The sequence below is a fragment of the Phyllopteryx taeniolatus genome, chromosome 6, assembly GCF_024500385.1.
Source record: "Phyllopteryx taeniolatus isolate TA_2022b chromosome 6, UOR_Ptae_1.2, whole genome shotgun sequence".
NCBI classification, from domain to species: Eukaryota; Metazoa; Chordata; class Actinopteri; order Syngnathiformes; family Syngnathidae; genus Phyllopteryx; species Phyllopteryx taeniolatus.
In genome coordinates this window covers 24262064-24279051 of record NC_084507.1, presented here as the reverse complement: position 1 = coordinate 24279051, position 16988 = coordinate 24262064, and the positions used below count along the sequence as shown (strand labels likewise).

Sequence of the window (16988 nt, the reverse complement as noted above, 5' to 3'; positions counted from 1 at the left end):
TTCTTGTCAAGTCAATTATTTAAAGCCACTCAGGTTCTTTCCTATACGATGCATTACCTCAATAGCCACCGTCCACAGCATGAGATGCATCTCCGAGTCGGGGAAGTAAGCTCGGACGTGGGGAGACATGCTAATGAGTGTGCAGTTGGTCACAATAGCGATGACGCTCATAGCTTCAAAGGCAAGCTAAAGAAAGGGAAAGAGCAACAATCACTATTTGGTTATTGCGTTTGGAAAGATTTGGCTTTCGTGTTTAATTGTTGACATAATGTAATACGCTTCAGTACTTGTAAATATTTGCTTTGTGACAACAACCTAAGACATTTTACCATCTTAGCCATAGTATTTTTATTTTTTTAAAATTTTTTTTTTAACACCTTATTACATTTTTCCCATCTTAGCCACAGTTTTGTTTTTTTGGACACCTCATTACACTTTCCCCTTTTAGCGATCAGCGCTTTCTCATTTGTCATTTGTAGTATGGTCAATTATTTGACAGCATGAACATATTTTAACTAATTTGATATACAACAGAAGTAATCAAGAACATTTTAAATTCCATTCCAATGCATGTTAAAAAAAGAACAATAAGTTTCATTTTGTTAAACACAATACATTTACGTTAAACCAGGTGATTTAATCATCTATTAGTCTACGGCTTATGCTCATTTAATGCATATAAAATATCAGTACTTGCTAGGATTAGGGCTGGGCGATATTCTTGAATTGGATGGAAATGGATTTTTTGATTATTGATCATGTCTATCGCAATATATATTGACTGAATTATCGCCCAGCCCTAGCTTTGATGATATTGTGAATTTGTTACCAGTCATTACAAGCTACAAAAAGAAAAAAAAAATACAATTCGACATCTCATAACTTTTTCATTCATGATTGTTAAAAGCACTTGAAAAAATAGACATTTTATTTTACTCAAACATTTCATTTTGTAAAAATGATTACACACAAATGAAAGCCTAGTAAAGCTAAATATTCAAATGAAAAAAAAAAGTACAAAATTCAAGAGTCTAATCGGCAATAATTCCTCAATCATTGTAAAAATCAAAATTCAAGTCTAATCAACAACGTTCTGAAAATTGAGAAATGCATTTGAAAAAATTGGATTTGATGGGATAAGCAATATGGAAGAAGAAATTCACCTGCCAGATCCCTATGTTTGCAGCCGGGTCAGAAAAGGGCCGTTTAAACACGTTGCACATTTTGAAAGCGTCAGAGTAAATCTCTGTGACGTTGTTCAAAACCACAAAGACGGCAGCCAGAGGATAAACCGATGAGAACAAGCTGACGTAGCCGAACAGAAGGAACAACTCCAGGTAGTCGTCAAATGTACCCTGTGAGGAAGTTGGCAGATATTGATCGTTACATCTGTATATTCTCTTTGATCGGAAGTGTTAGTGGAAGCTGGAAAAAGAATACTTACCAGGTAAGTGTTCATGTCAGTTTCCAGTCGCACCTGCTCGTTCAAAGGGAGCTCCATCATCATCCTCTTATTGCGTCCCCTCTGAAGCCAGTAGGGCAGGAAAGCTTCCATGAACTGATTTAGGATTTGACTAGTGATCAACAAGGTTGCCAAATTCTTAAAAGAGACAAGAGCACAAAGATCAGGGAAGACGAGAAAAAAACTATTGACACGAGTGGACAAAATTGTTGGTACCCCTCTATTAATGAAACAAGAACCCCACAGTGGTCACAGAAATAACTTCAATCTGACAAAGGTCAGAAGAAAGCAAAATGTAATGAAAACGAACCAATGAAAATCAGGCATTGCTTTTATTATTGAAATTATGATTTCAAAGAAAAAAAACTCGTGAAACAGGACTGAACAAAAATGATGCTACCCTTAATATTTTCTCTCGCAAACTTTTGAGGCAATCACTGGAAACAAATTCTTTTTGTAACTTTCAATGAGACTTCTGCATCTCAGCAGGTATTTTGGCTGACTCTTCATGTGCAAACTGCTCCAGTTGTCTCAGGTTTGACGGGTGCTTTCTCCAGAAAGCATGTTTCAGCTCCTTCCACAGGTGTTCAATAGGATTTGGATTGGGGCTCATAGAATTCGACTTCATAATAGTCCACTGTTTTGCTCTTAGCCATTCCTGGGTGCTTTGGGTCATTATCCTGTGGAGATACCCATGGCCTACGATAGAGACCAAGCTTTCTGAAAATACTTTGATAGTCTTGAGATTTCATTGTACAGACTCAAGACACCCTGTTCCTGATGTAACAAAGCAGCCCAAAATATAGCAGAGTCTCCTTCATGTTTCTCAGTAGGGACAATGTTCTTGTCTTGGTGTTCTTCATTTTTGCATCCGTGAACATGAGCTGATGTGTCTTGCCAAAAAGTTCCAATTTTGTCTCGTCTGACCAAAGGACATTCTCCCACAAGCTGTGTGGCTTGTCAACATCCAGTTTGGCAAATTCCAGCGGAAGCTTTTTTGGGATTTATTTTCAACAGTGGTGCCCTCCTTGGTCGTCTTCCATGAAGTCCACTTTGGCTCAAACAACGAAGAATGGTGCAATCTGACACTGATGGACCTTGACCTTGGCTTTTATCTTTCATTTCTTGGGAGGCTGTTCTGGGCTCTTTTGTTACCATTCATATTATCAGTCTCTTCAGTTTTGTCATCAATGTTCTCCTGCAGCCACGCCCGGGTAGTTTGGCTACTGTCCCATCGATATTAAATTTCGGAATAATATGTGCAACTGTAGTCACAGGAACATCAAGCTTCTTGGAGATGGTCGTACAGCCTTTACCTTTAACATGTCTATAATATTTTTTAATCTCCTGAGACAACTCTCTCCTTCACTTCCTCTGGTCCATATTTAGGTTGGTACACACCATGTCTCCAAACAGTACAGTGATTACTTGCCACCTTTTAAATAGGGCAATTGACTGATTACAAGTTTGAAGACACTTGTGATGCTAATTACAAGTGTCGAATCAGTCCTGTGTTCTTCCATCACAGTCTGGTTTGGTGCTGCTACAAAAAAGGACAAACTCCGACTGCTCGGACAATCAAAACTGCTGAAAGGATTGTCGGTACCCCCCTACCCACCATTGAGGACTTGCACGCTGCCAGAACTAAGACAAGGGCGTGCAAAATCCTCTCGGACCCTCCGCACCCCGGTCACCGGCTCTTCCGGCTCCTTCCCTCAGGTAGGCGCTACCGATCAATGCAAACTAGAACTAGTAGACATTCCAACAGCTTCTTCCCTCTTGCGATCAACTTCTTAAACAGCTAACCTACAATTCCATTACAACAAGCTGGCAATTTTTTTGACTTGAGTTCGTTGTCACATTTCTGTGGGGCCAATTATACATTACTCGTGCACTCACTGGAGTTGTCTCGCCGTGCTGCACTATTTGCATATACTGGCCACTCATGCCAGAGTAGCATCTGCTCCATTTGCACACTGATTGAGGAGTATCTGTAACATTTGCACAACCGACATTGTCCCAGATTATCGCACTACTCGTCACTTTAAACCGCATACACTCCTTGAAGTCTCGGCGCCTTTTGCACAACGGTCATTGCACCGGACTATTGCAATATTAGTCATTCGAACTGCTCTAAGTGCTAGAGGACTCTGCATCTTTTTGCACAATTGTTTTTTGTCAATGTCTTTGTGTCTCCAAAGTGTTCTCTGTCAATTGACCGTCTGTTGTCGTACGAGAGCGGCTCCAACTACCGGAGACAAATTCCTTGTGTGTTTTGGACATACTTGGCAAACAAAGATGATTCTGATTCGAGGACACACCATGTTTGAACATGTCCCTATGGTCAAATTATTTTCACTTTTCTAGGCATACAGTAATTTTTGTCCGGGGTTGTTTCATGAGGTTGTTTTTTTAAAAATGATTCTGTTGAACCACATTTCAAAAGCAATGTTTGATTTTCATTGGTAGGTTTTCATAAACTTTTATTGTGAATATTTTCAGATTCAAGTTATTTCTGTGCTTTTCCTTCATTAACAGAGAGGTAGCAACAATTTTGTGCACGTGCATAGTAAAAATATTTTGTATAAAAGGTTTGGTGACACAAACACAGGATATGAAAAGATTTTTTTATTTTTTTTTTTAGTTTGTGATGTGGAAGAAGTACCTTAATGTCTCTGGAAAGTATTAACTGTAATTCACTTTTTCCATCTTCTGTTATTGTGACTTATTTCCAAATGGATTAATTTTAATCTCCAAATGTTGACACACACCACCACGTAATGGCAATGTAAAAAAGTCGTTCAGCGATTTTTACATACAAATACAGTGAAACATGGTGCATGGTACAGAACTCCACTTCACCTCGGACACCAGCAAAGTGGAGGTGGGATACTGGTATGGGCTTGGTATTATTGAAGATGAGCTGGTTGGACCTTTTGAGGTTGAACATCGGCTCAAAATGAACTCCAAAACATTTAGTCTGTTTTTAGAAGACACTTTCTTCAGGTATTGGTACTGGAAGAACTCTGCATCTTTCAAAATGAAAAGGATTTTTGTGCAGGACAAAGGTCCATCAAATGCATTCAAGTGCTCCTCTGCATGGCTGGCCAGTTAAGGCTTTAAAGACAAAAAACTGATGACATGGCCCCCTTCCTCACCTGACCTGAACCCAGCTGACAACTTGTGGGCAGTTCTTAAACGGGAGATAAATAGTTCAGGAAAAGAGTACACCTCTCGGAACAATGTCTGGGAGGCTTTCGTTTCTGCTGCACAAAAACATGATTGACTACAAATCAAGAAACTAATAGAATCCATGGATGGAACGATTATCACCGTTATTGAAAAGAAGTGAGGCTATATTGGTCACTTTATATCCATACATCAGTTTCTATCAATTTCTACCAGAAAGTTTTGAGTTGTTTATAATTCTCACTTACAAAAATGAAAATCAAAAAAATTTCACACATTCACTGCCATTGACGGCTTTAGAAGTCAAATATCCATGTTAACTGGGAAGGCTGGCAGTGAATGAGTTAATTGCATAATAATTCTGCACAGCAAAGCAAATTTATTTATATAGCGCATTTTATACACAAGGTAACTGAATGTGCTTTACATGATTTAAAGTATTTAAAAACAAAGAAAAAAAAACAGCTTATAAACATTTAAAACTCAGAAAATAAATAAAATAAAAGTACAATTAAAAGAGCGTACAGTGCAAGAAATATCATTTAAAAATGGAAATACTCTAAAAAGCATGAGAAAAAAGAAGACTTTTTAACCTGGATTTAAAAACAGTCACACTTGGGGCTTCTGTTGGCAACTTATTCCATTTGTGTGCAGCAAAATAGCGAAATGCTGCTTCACCATGTTTGCTTTGGACCCTGTGGTCCACTATTTGACCTGAGTCTGTCGATCTCAGACCCGACTGGGTTTATATTCCATTAGCCTTTATTTCATGTATTCAGGACCTTAAACCATTTAGTGATTTATAGACCAGTAGCCCCCTCCTTGAGCCGTCCCCTTGTCGTGGTGGAGGGGTTTGTGTGTCCCAGTGATCCTAGGAGCTAAGTTGTCTGGGGCGTTATGCCCCTGGCAGGGTCACCCATGACAAACAGGTCCTAGGTGAGGGACCAGACAAAGCACGGCTCAAAGACCCTAATGATGACGACAAACAATGGACTTCCTTTTCCCTTGCCCGGACGCGGGTCACCGGGGCCCCCCACTGGAGCCAGGCCTGGTGGTGGGGCTCGAAGGCGAGCGCCTGGTGGCCGGGCTTGCACCCATGGGGCCCGGCAATTGTCCACATATTGATATTCTCCTAACATAGCCTAAACCTCACTTTTACTTTGGTAAACATTCTTGTTTGAGGTTTATTAACATTTTGAATTAACCTAAAGCATTACGGTTGGTGATTAATACAAATAATTCTCAAAAATGAGACTTGCCTAATAATTCTGCACACGGTGCATAACCAGGCCGTGAAAATGGATAAAAAGTCCATTTGTTGGCATCACTGTCAGATAATAGAAAGGTACAATTTACTTAATTCTGAGAAAGTCACACATTTGTTTGTTCTTAAATACATTGTAAAAATGTCTCAAGTCTTGCCCTGGAGTAGCGTAATGACTGGTAACTGTAAAATAGCCTCCCATAGAACTACATTTGGACAGTCTGCTTTTTCTATTAAGAGATGTCGACTTTGGAACACATTGCCAAATGAAATCAAATTAATTTCAATCAAACCGTAAAACAATAGAAAAGTGTTGACATCAAAGTTTAAGTGTTTGCCAAACAAAAAACAAAGCTATACCAATTAACTCTAAGTGGCCTGATATTTGATTAGATATATTTTAATAGACAGTACCGTTTTTTTGGTGTGTATTTTAATGTACTGTTTAGTGTAGTTGATTACTATGTTGATTTTGTGCATTTTATTACAATGTAATATAATGTAGACTTAGCATATTTTTTACATCTTGTAATGCACTTTTATATTCTACTACGCTGTATGTATTGCATTACTGTGTAATGTACTGTTAGCCCATTGATTTTAGGTATTTTTTTTGTGCTGACTATTATCTGTATGTGCAAGCCCAACAAGGGACAAGGGTTGAAAACTAGCATTCGCTACAATGGGTACGGAAAGTATTCAGACCCCCTTAGATTTTCCCCTCTTTGTTATATTGCAGCCATTTGCTAAAATCATTTAAGTTCATTTTTTCCCTCATTATTGTACACACAACACCCCATATTGACAGAAAAAAAAACAGAATTGTTGAATTTTTTTGCAGATTGAAAAAGAAAAACTGAAATATCACACAGCCATAAGTATTCAGACCCTTGGCTATGACACTCATATATTTAACTGGGGTGCTCTCCATTTCTTTTGATCATCTTTGAGATGATTCTACACCTTCATTGGACACAGCTGCAAACACAGTTGGCCTCCAATGCTGAATACTTATGGCTTTGTGATATTTCAGTTTTTCTTTTTTAATAAATTTGAAAAAAAATTCAACAATTCCGTTTTTTTTCTGTAAATATGGGGTGCTGTGTGTACATTAGTGAGGGAAAAAAAATGATTTTACCAATGGCTGCAACATAAAGAGAGAAAAATTTAAGGGACTGAATACTTTCCGTACCCACTGTAAACAAACAACCATTCGCACTCACATTCACACCTACGGGCAATTTAGAGTCTTCAATCAACGTACTACGCATGTTTTTGGGATGTAGGAGGAAAATGGAGTAAAACCCACGCAGGCACGGGGAGAACATGCAAACTCCACACAGGCGTGGCCGGGATTTGAACCCCGGTCCCCAGAACTGTTTCGGTCGGTATATGAAAAATAAACCATTTATAAACCGAGCCTATCTCACTGCAACCTGCATGGTCTCTTAAGTACGACCAGAGCCCTGAAGATGTCTTGTTGTGGTTACTATATAGTATAATATCAGAAATAGAGCATACTATACTAACTTTTTTTTTTTTTTTTTTATCTACCCGCATTTCCTTGTTTAAAATACATGACAAAAACAACACAGAGTCCTTTGGTAAATGTGTTGAGTGAACGGAAACCTCTGGGCTGAATCATGAACTGAATGAGGAAGCACGCACATGAGTCTGTAAAAAAAAAAAAAAAAAAAAAAAAAAAAAAAAAAAAAAAAAAAGAACTGAACGATTCAGTGAACAAATCTTTTTGATGAACTGATTCTAGTGATTCAGTACACTCAAAAGAACTGCCGTGCCCATCACTATGGAAGAGTGGAGGGGTGAATGGAAAATCACCGCGAGCACAGTTAAAACAATGGAGCCAAACTATCAATGTGGATTCCATTTTGGAATATGGCTGTTGCCCAACAAAATGTGGAAAAAGTGAAACGATAAATACTATCCAGATATACTGTACATTTGTGCGTGGAGGTCTCTGTGTTGAATAAAAACGGACCAACCTGTCTGAGCAGCACCAGGTCTTGCAGAACGAAGGCAATGTAAAACAGCGAGGCAAAACAGTTTAAGAAGTTGAACTAAGAAAACAGAAGAGTTCATTTAGAATTTTAAATGTACGTAACAATGTCATGAAGTTATTTTATACGTACAACTAATACTTTGAGGACCAAGTGATTCTGATATGAAGACTCAAGCCTGTGGTTTTCTAAAAACACAAAGAGACTTCAATAACTCAAACTGACAAACGTATCACTTCCTCCTGTTCCAATCACATTCAGAGGGTATATCAATTGATTTATTTACCGTAACGTGAGTATTTCCAGTGTGACATACAGTACCTTGTAGCATTCCCTAATATCACATCAAGAGTACACTCAGTGTTTAGACATGTCATATCTGAGATGTTATCAGCATAATACATGTGACATTAAAAACACTTTAGATCAGGGCTGTCAAACTCAAATTCACAGTGGGCCAAACGGGTCAAACTCAATATTTATTGACAAATTGACAGCAATTGTGCAAGTTTTCCCTTCTCTCCAGACATGTAATATTGAACCTTTTCACATGAAAACAAAACGATTTTGCAAAAACACACAATCTGGAACAAGCCAACTTGAATACTGTAGACACATGAGAAAGATGTTTCTACTCAGGCTCACATTTAAAAATGCTTTGGCACACGAGGTCACAAACTTTGACCGTGCACTTTTTGACAAACGCTTCCTCAAAGTGACGGGGTGGTTTTGCAATCACTGCTACCACAATAAAACTAGCCTTAGCGGCAGCCTCACTTGTTGATATTGTCTTTGTTAACATAGTCTGCCCTGGAACCAAATATCTGCTCTACCTTCTGGAGCTTCTGCTTTATGTCCAGGCCCTTGTACTTGTCATGGAGTTTCATTTCTGTGTCTTCTTATTTTATATTTTATTTCATTACAGCCACGTTGGCTCCGCACTCAAGGCAAACAGATCTGTCCTTTACTTTCGTGAACAGTATTCGCCTCCCATTTGTCTTGCTTCCATCTTTCGTTTGGCCACTTTTGGGAATGGGAGGTGTAAATCTAAAAGCCATCTTCTACTCATTCCCTTCCCTGATACGAATGTACATTGAGCGTAAATTGATCTTGGAAAAAAATGGTAGCAGTCTTTAAGGAAGTAAAGGCGGAATCCATAAGCGGAAGCTAGCACTTGCTCTTAACTTATCATTTCATTGAGCGTCCTATAGTCAATGAGAGGACAAAAACCTCGCGGCGACCGGGGATGAAGACTGTCTCATGAGACCAGCAGCGAGTGAGGATGAAATGTATTTTTTAAGGATCTCTTGCTCAGGCTGGGAAACATGATAGTCTAGAATTAGCTAGTGTGAAATTGGCACAAGATCAATGGCGTAGTCATACGAGCGGTGCTGAGGAAGAGATTCTGCTTTGTCTTTGCTTAAAAAAAAATAAAAAAATCGCACGTAGGTCTTGATACTCGTAAGGAACATTGGTCAAATTGATTTCTTCTACCTCCTCAACTGGGGTACCGAACCACCCCCCACAGGACCACCCGAGGGACACGGTCGAACGCCTTCTCCAAGTCCACAAAACACATGAAGACTGGTTGGGCGAACTCCCATGCACCCTCGAGGACCCAGCCAAGGGTGTAGAGCTGGTCCACTGTTCCACGGCCAGGACGAAAACCACACTGCTCCTCCTGAATCTGGGATTCAACTTCCCGACGGACCCTCCTCTCCAGCACCCCTGAATAGACCTTACCAGGGAGACTGAGGTGTGTGACCCTCCTGCAGTTGGAACACAACCTCCGGTCCCCCTTTTTAAAAAGGGGGGCCACCACCCCAGTCTGCCAATCCAGAGGCACTGTCCCCGATGTCCACACGATGTTGCAGAGGCGTGTCAACCAGGACAGCCCTACAACATCCAGAGCCTTGAGGAACTCCAGGCGAATCTCATCCACCCCCGGGGCCCTGCCACCGAGGAGCTTTTTAACCACCTCGGTGACCTCAACCCCAGAGACAGGAGAGCCCACCTCAGAGAACCCAGACTCTGCTCCCTCATGGGAACGCGTGTCGGTGGAATTGAGGAGGTCTTCGAAGTATTCTCCCCACCGGCTCACAACGTCCCGAGTCGAGGTCAGCAGTGCCCCATCCCCACTATACACAGTGTTGATGCACTGCTTTCCCCTCTTGAGACGTCGGATGGTGGACCAGAAATTCCTCGAAGCCGTCCGGAAGTCTTTCTCCATGGCCTCACCGAACTCCTCCCATGACCAAGTTTTTGCTTCAGTGACCACCAAAGCTGCATTCCGCTTGGCCAGCCGGTACCCATCAGCTGCCTCAGGAGTCCCACAGGCCAAAAAGGCCCGATAGGACTCCTTGTTCAGCTTGACGGCATCCCTCACCATTGGTGTCCACCAACGGGTTCGGGGATTGCCGCCACGACAGGCACCGACCACCATACGGCCACAACTCCGGTCGGCCGCCTCAGCAATGGAGGCGCGGAACATGGTCTACTCGGACTCGATGTCCCCCGCCTCCCCCGGAACATGAGCAAAGTTCTGTCGGAGGTGGGAGTTGAAACTCCTTCTGACAGGGGATTCCGCCAGACGTTCCCAGCAGACCCTCACAATACGTTTGGGCCTGCCACGTCGGACCGGCATCTTCCCCCACCATCGGAGCCAACTCACCACCAGGTGGTGATCAGTTGACAGCTCCGCCACTCTCTTTACCCGAGTGTCCAAGACATGCGGCCGCAAGTCCGATGACACGACCACAAAGTCGATCATCGAACTGCGACCTAGGGTGTCCTGGTGCCAAGTGCACGTGTGGACACCCTTATGCTTGAACATCGTGTTCGTTATGGACAATCCGTGACGAGCACAGAAGTCCAATAACAGAACACCGCTCGGGTTCTGATCGGGGGGCCCGTTCCTCCCAATCACGCCCTTCCAGGTCTCACTGTCATTGCCCACGTGAGCATTGAAGTCCCCCAGCAGAACGATGGAGTCCCCAGCGGGAGCGCTCTCCAGCACCCCCTCCAAGGACTCTAAAAAGGGTGGGTACTCTTAACTGGTGTTTGGTGCATAGGCACAAACAACAGTCAGGACCCGTCCCCCCCACCCAAAGGCGGAGGGAGGCTACCCTCTCGTCCACCGGGGTGAACCCTAACGTACAGGCGCCGAGCCGGGGAGCACTAAGTATACCCACACCTCCTCGGCGCCTCTCACCGTGGGCAACTCCAGAGTGGAAAAGAGTCCAACCCCTCTCGAGAGGACTGGTACCAGAGCCCAAGCTGTGCGTGGAGGAGAGTCCGACTATATCTCGTCGGAACTTCTCGACCTCACACACCAGCTCGGGCTCTTTCCCTGCCAGAGAGGTGACATTCCACGTCCCTAGAGTCAGCTTCTGTAGCCGGGGATCGGATCGCCAAGGTCCCCGCCTTCGGCTGCCGCCCAGCTCGCATTGCACCCGACCCCTATGGCCCCTCCCACAGGTGGTGAGCCCATGGGAAGGGGCACCCACGTTACCCTTTCGGGCTGTGCCCAGCCGGGCCCCATGGGTGCAGGCCCGGCCACCAGGCGCTCGCCTTCGAACCCCACCTCGCCTTCGAGCCCCACCTCCAGGCCTGGCTCCAGAGTGGGGCCCCGGTGACCCGCGTCCGGGCAAGGGAAAACTTAATCCAATCATTTTTCTCATCATTGGGGTCTTTGGAGCCGTGCTTTGTCTGGTCCCTCACCTAGGACCTGTTTGCCATGGGTGACCCTGCCAGGGGCGTGAAGCCCCAGACAACTTAGCTCCTAGGATCATTGGGACACACAAACCCCTCCACCACGATATGGTGACGGCTCAAGGTGGGGTATATACATACATACAAAGATATATTTAGTCAGCCACCAATTGTGCAAGTTCTTCCACTTAAAAAGATGAAAGAGGCCTGTAATTTTCATCATAGGTATACCTCAACTATGAGACAAAATGAGAGAAAAATAAATAAAATCCCCAAAAAATCTCATCTGATTTTTGAAGAATTTATTAGCAAATTATGGTGGAAAATAAGTATTTGGTCAATAACAAAAGTTCATCTCAGTACTTTGTTATATACCCTTTGTTGGCAATGACAGAGGTCAAACGTTTTCTCTATGTCTTCACAAGGTTTTCACACACTGTTGCTGGTATTTTGACCCATTCCGCCATATAGCTCTCCTCAAGAGTAATGACGTTTTGGGGCTGATGCTGGGCAACACAGACTTTCAACTCCCTCCAGAGATTTTCTGTCGGGTTGAGATATTGAGACTGGCTAGTCCACTCCAGGACCTTGAAATGTTTCTTACGAAGCCACTCCTACGTTGCCCAGGTGGTGTGTTTGGGATCACCGTCATCCTGAAAGACCCAGCCACGTTTCATTTTCAATGCCCTTGCTGATTGAAGGAGGTTTTCACTCAAAATCTCACGATACATGGCCCCATTCATTCTTTCCTTTACATGGATCAGTTGTCCTGGTCCCTTTGCAGAATAACAGCCCCAAAGCATGATGTTTACACCCCCATGCTTCACAGTAGGTATGGTGTTGTTTGGATGCAACTCAGCATTCTTTCTCCTCCAAAGACCACAAGTTGAGTTTTTACCAAAAACTGGTTTTGGTTTCATCTGACTATATGACATTCTCCCAATCCTCTTCTGGATCATCCCAATGCTCTCTAGCAAACTTCAGATGGGCCTGGACATGTACTGGCTTAAGCAGGGGGACACGTCTGACGCTGCAGGATTTGAGTCCCTGGCAGCGTAGTGTGTTACTGATGGTAGCTTTTGTTACTTTGGTCCCAGCTCTCTGCCGGTCATTCACTTGGTCCCCCGTGTGGTTCTGGGTTTTCTGCTCACCGTTGTGATCATTACCCCACGAGGTGAAATCTTGCGTGGAGCCTCAGATCGAGGAAGATTATCAGTGGTCTTGTGTGTCTTCCCACAGTTGATTTCTTCACACCAAGCTGCTTACCTATTGCAGATTAAGCCTTCCCAGCCTGGTGCAGGTCTACAATTTTGATTCTGGTGTCCTTTGACAGCTCTTTGGTCTTGGGCATAGTGGAGTTTGGAATGTGACTGAGGTTGTGGACAGGTGTCTTTGATACTGATAAAGAGTTCAAACAGGTGCCATTAATACAGGTGATGAGTGGAGGACAAAGAAGGCTCTTAAAGAAGATTCAGGCTGTGAGAGCCAGAAATCTTGCCTGTTTGTACTTATTTCCCCAAGGAATTTACAAATTCATTAAAAATCAGACAATGTGATTTTCTGGATGTTTTTTTCTTCTCATTTTTTTCACTCATAGGTGACGTATACCTATGATGAAAATTACAAGCATCTCTCTGGTGAGATCTGGTGGCACGGTGGCGACTGGTGAGATCATCAGCTTCACAGTTCTTAGGACCCGGGTTCAATCCCCGGCCCCGCCTGTGTGGAGTTTGCATGTTCTCCCCGTGCCTGCGTGGGTTTTCTCCGGGCACTCCGGTTTCCTCCCACATCCCCAAAACATGCATGGTAGGTTAATTGACAACTCTAAATTGCCTGTAGGTGTGAATGTGAGTGTGAATGGTTGTTTGTCTGTATGTGCCCTGCGATTGGCTGCCAACCAGTTCAGGGTGTACCCCGCCTCCTGTCCGATGACAGCTGGGATAGGCTCCAGCACACCCGCGACCCTAGTGAGGAGAGTCGGCTCAGAAAATGGATGGATATTGAACATGCCAACTGGTATTTATTTCATACTTTGTATAAAAGCCTTTGATTGCAATGACCGCTTCAAGACACCTCCTGTATGGAGAAAATAGTCGCATGCATTGCTCTGGGGTGATTTTGGCCCATTCCTCCACACAAGCAGTCTTCAAATCTTGAAGGTTCCGTGGGCTTCTTTTATGGACCTTGAGTTTCAGTTCTTTCCAGATTTTCAATTGGATTCAAGTCAAGTGATGAGCTGGGCCATTCTAGCTGCTTTATTGTTTTTTCTTTGAAACCAATTGAGAGTTTTCTTGGCAGTATGTTTTGGATCATTATCCTGCTGAAATGTCCACCCTTGTTTCATTTTCATCATCTTCATCGATGGCAGCAGATTTTTGTCAAGAATGTCTCGGGACATTTGCCCATTCATCCTTCAATAATGTGAAGTTTACCAGTGCCGTTTGCTGAAAAGCAGCCCCACACACCATGATGTTTCCACCTCCGAACTTCACTGTTGGTATGGTGTTTTTAGGGTGATGTGCAGTGCCATTTCTCCTCCAAACGTGGTGTGCATTATGGCATCCAAACAGTTCAATCATCCGACCAAACTATATTCTCCCAGTATTTAACTGGCTTGTCCAAATGTTGTTCAGCAAACTTTAAACAGGTCTGACATGCTTTTTTTTTTTTTCCCAGCAATGGGGTCTTGCATACAGGCCATGGCGGCAGAGTACATTACTCACTGTTTTCCTTGTGCCAACAGTACTTCAACAGTAATTTTGGGTCTTTTTGAACCTCTCTACAGTCCACGCGATGTTGCAGAGGCGTGTCAACCAGGACAGCCACAAAACATCCAGAGCCTTTAGGAACTCCAGGCGAATCTCATCCACCCCCGCCTCAGAGATCCCAGAATCTGCTTCATCATGGGAAGGCGTGTCGGTGGAGTTGAGGAGGTCTTCGAAGTATTCTCCCCACCGACTCACAACGTCCCGAGTCGAGGTCAGCAGCGCCCCATCTCCACTATACACAGTGTTGGTGGTACACTGCTTTCCCCTCCTGAGACGCTGAATGCTGGACCAGAATTTCTTCGAAGCCCTCCGAAAGTCTTTTTCCATGGCCTCATCGAACCCATGCCCGGGTTTTTGCTTCAGCGACCACCAAAGCTGCATTCCGCTTGGCCAGCCGGTACCCATCAGCTGCCTCAGGAGTCCCACAGGCCAAAAAGGCCCGATAGTTCTTCAGCTTGACGGCATCCCTCACCGTTGGTGTCCACCAACGGGTTCGGGGATTGCCGCCACGACAGGCACCGACTATTTTATGGCCACAGCTCCGGTCAGCCGCCTCGGCAAAAGAGGCGCGGAACATGGTCCACTCGGACTCAATGTCCCCCGAGACATGGGTGAAGTTCTGCCGGAGGTGGGAGTTGAAACTCCTTCTGACAGGGGATTCTGCCAGACGTTCCCAGCAGAGCCTCACAATACGTTTGGGCCTGCCAGGTCGGACCGGCATCTTCCTAGGGTGTCCTGGTGCCAAGTGCACGTGTGGACACCCTTATGCTTGAACATGGTGTTCGTTATGGACAATCGGTGATGAGCACAGAAGTCCAATAACAGAACACCGGTTGGGTTCTGATCGGGGCGGCCGTTCCTCCCAATCACGCCATTCCAGGTCTCACTGTCATTGCCCACGTGACCATTGAAGTCCCCCAGCAGAACGATGGAGTCCACAGCGGGAGTGCTCTCTTGCACCCCTTCCAAGGACTACAAAAAAGGTGGGTACTCTGAACTGCTGTTTGGTGCATAGGCACAAACAACAGTCAGGACCCGTCCCCACACCCGAAGGCGGAGGGAGGCTAACCTCTCGTCCACCGGGGTGAACCCCAACTTACAGGCGCCGAGTCGGGGGGCAATAAGTATACCCACACCTGCTCGGTGCCTCTCACCGTGGGCAACTCCAGAGTGGAAGAGAGTCCAACCCCTCTTGAGCGGACTGGTACCAGAGCCCAAGCTGTGTGTGGAGGCGAGCCCGACTATATCTAGTCAGAACTTCTTGAACTCACACACCAGCTCGGGCTCCTTCCCTGCCAGAGAGGTGACATTCCACGTCCCTAGAGTCAGCTTCTGTAGCCGGGGATCGGATCGCCAAGGTCCCCGCCTTCGGCCACCGCCCAGCTCGCACTGCACCCGACCCCTATGGCCCCTCCCACAGGTGGTGAGCCCATGGGAAGTAATTACAGTATGTTAGTAATTACAGCAAATACTGGTACCAAAACAAACAAAAAATTTACATTGTGTACAAGCCCCAATTCCAATGAAGTTGGGACGTTGCGTTAAACATAAATAAGAACAGAATACAATGATTTGCAAATCATGTTCGACCTATATTTAATTGCATAAACTATAAAGACAAGATATTTAATTTTCAAACTGATAAACTTTATTGTTTTTAGCAAATAATCATTAACTTTGAATTTTATGGCCGCAACACATTCCAAAAACGCTGGGACAGGGTCATGTTTACCACTGTGTTACATCACCTTTTCTTTTAACAACATTCAATAAACGTTTGGGAACTGAGGACACTAATTGTTGAAGCTTTGTAGGTGGAATTCTTTCCCAATTCTTGCTTGATGTACAGCTTCAGCTGTTCAACAGTCCGGGGTCTGCGTTGTCGTATTTTATACTTCATCATGCGTCACACATTTTCCATGGGATGCCAGTCTAGTACCCGCACTCTTTTACTACGAAGCCACGCTGTTGTAACACGTGCAGAATGTGGTTTGGCATTGTCTTGCTGAAATAAACAGGGGCGTCCATGAAAAAGACGTTGCTTGGTGAAAAAGACGTTGCTTGGATGGCAGCATATGCTTCTCCAAAAGCTGTATGTACTTTTCAGCATTAATGATGCCTTCACAGATGTGTAAGTTACTCATGCCATTGGCACTAACACAGCCCCATACCATCACAGATGCTGGCTTTTGAACTTTGCGTCCATAACAGTCCGGATGGTTCTTTTCCTCTTTGGCCCGGAGGACACGACGTCCACGATTTCCATAAACAATTTGAAATGTGGACTCGTCGGACCACAGAACACTTTTCCACTTTGCTTCAGTCCATCTTAGATGAGCTCGGGCCCAGAGAAGCCGGCGGCGTTGATAAATGGCTTTTGCTTTGCATAGTAGTTTCAAGTTGCAGTTACGGATGTAGCGCCGAACTATATTTACTGACATTGGTTTTCTGAAGTGTTCCTGAGCCCATGCGGTGATATCCTTTACACATTGATGTCGGTTTTTGATGCAGTGCCACCTGAGCGATCAAAGGTCACGGGCATTCAATGTTGGTTTTCGGCCTTGCCCAGATTCTCT

General features: G+C 44.2%; 1 protein-coding gene across 7 annotated transcripts in view; it reads right to left on the bottom strand.

Annotated features, from left to right (window-relative positions):
- ano10a (anoctamin 10a) overlaps window positions 1-16988 on the bottom strand; it is a 72284-nt gene that overhangs the window by 15273 nt on the left and 40023 nt on the right. For all 7 annotated transcript variants that reach the window (XR_009789145.1, XM_061777641.1, XM_061777640.1 and 4 more), the window contains 5 exons: window positions 8066-8121; window positions 7919-7993; window positions 1445-1600; window positions 1164-1355; window positions 58-186 (listed from right to left, as the gene is read on the bottom strand). Coding sequence is in view for 6 of the 7 variants with exons in the window: in XM_061777641.1 (XP_061633625.1) it covers window positions 58-186; window positions 1164-1355; window positions 1445-1600; window positions 7919-7993; window positions 8066-8121 (608 nt within the window). In the remaining variant the exon portion in view is untranslated. The remainder of the gene's footprint in view (window positions 1-57; window positions 187-1163; window positions 1356-1444; window positions 1601-7918; window positions 7994-8065; window positions 8122-16988) is intronic.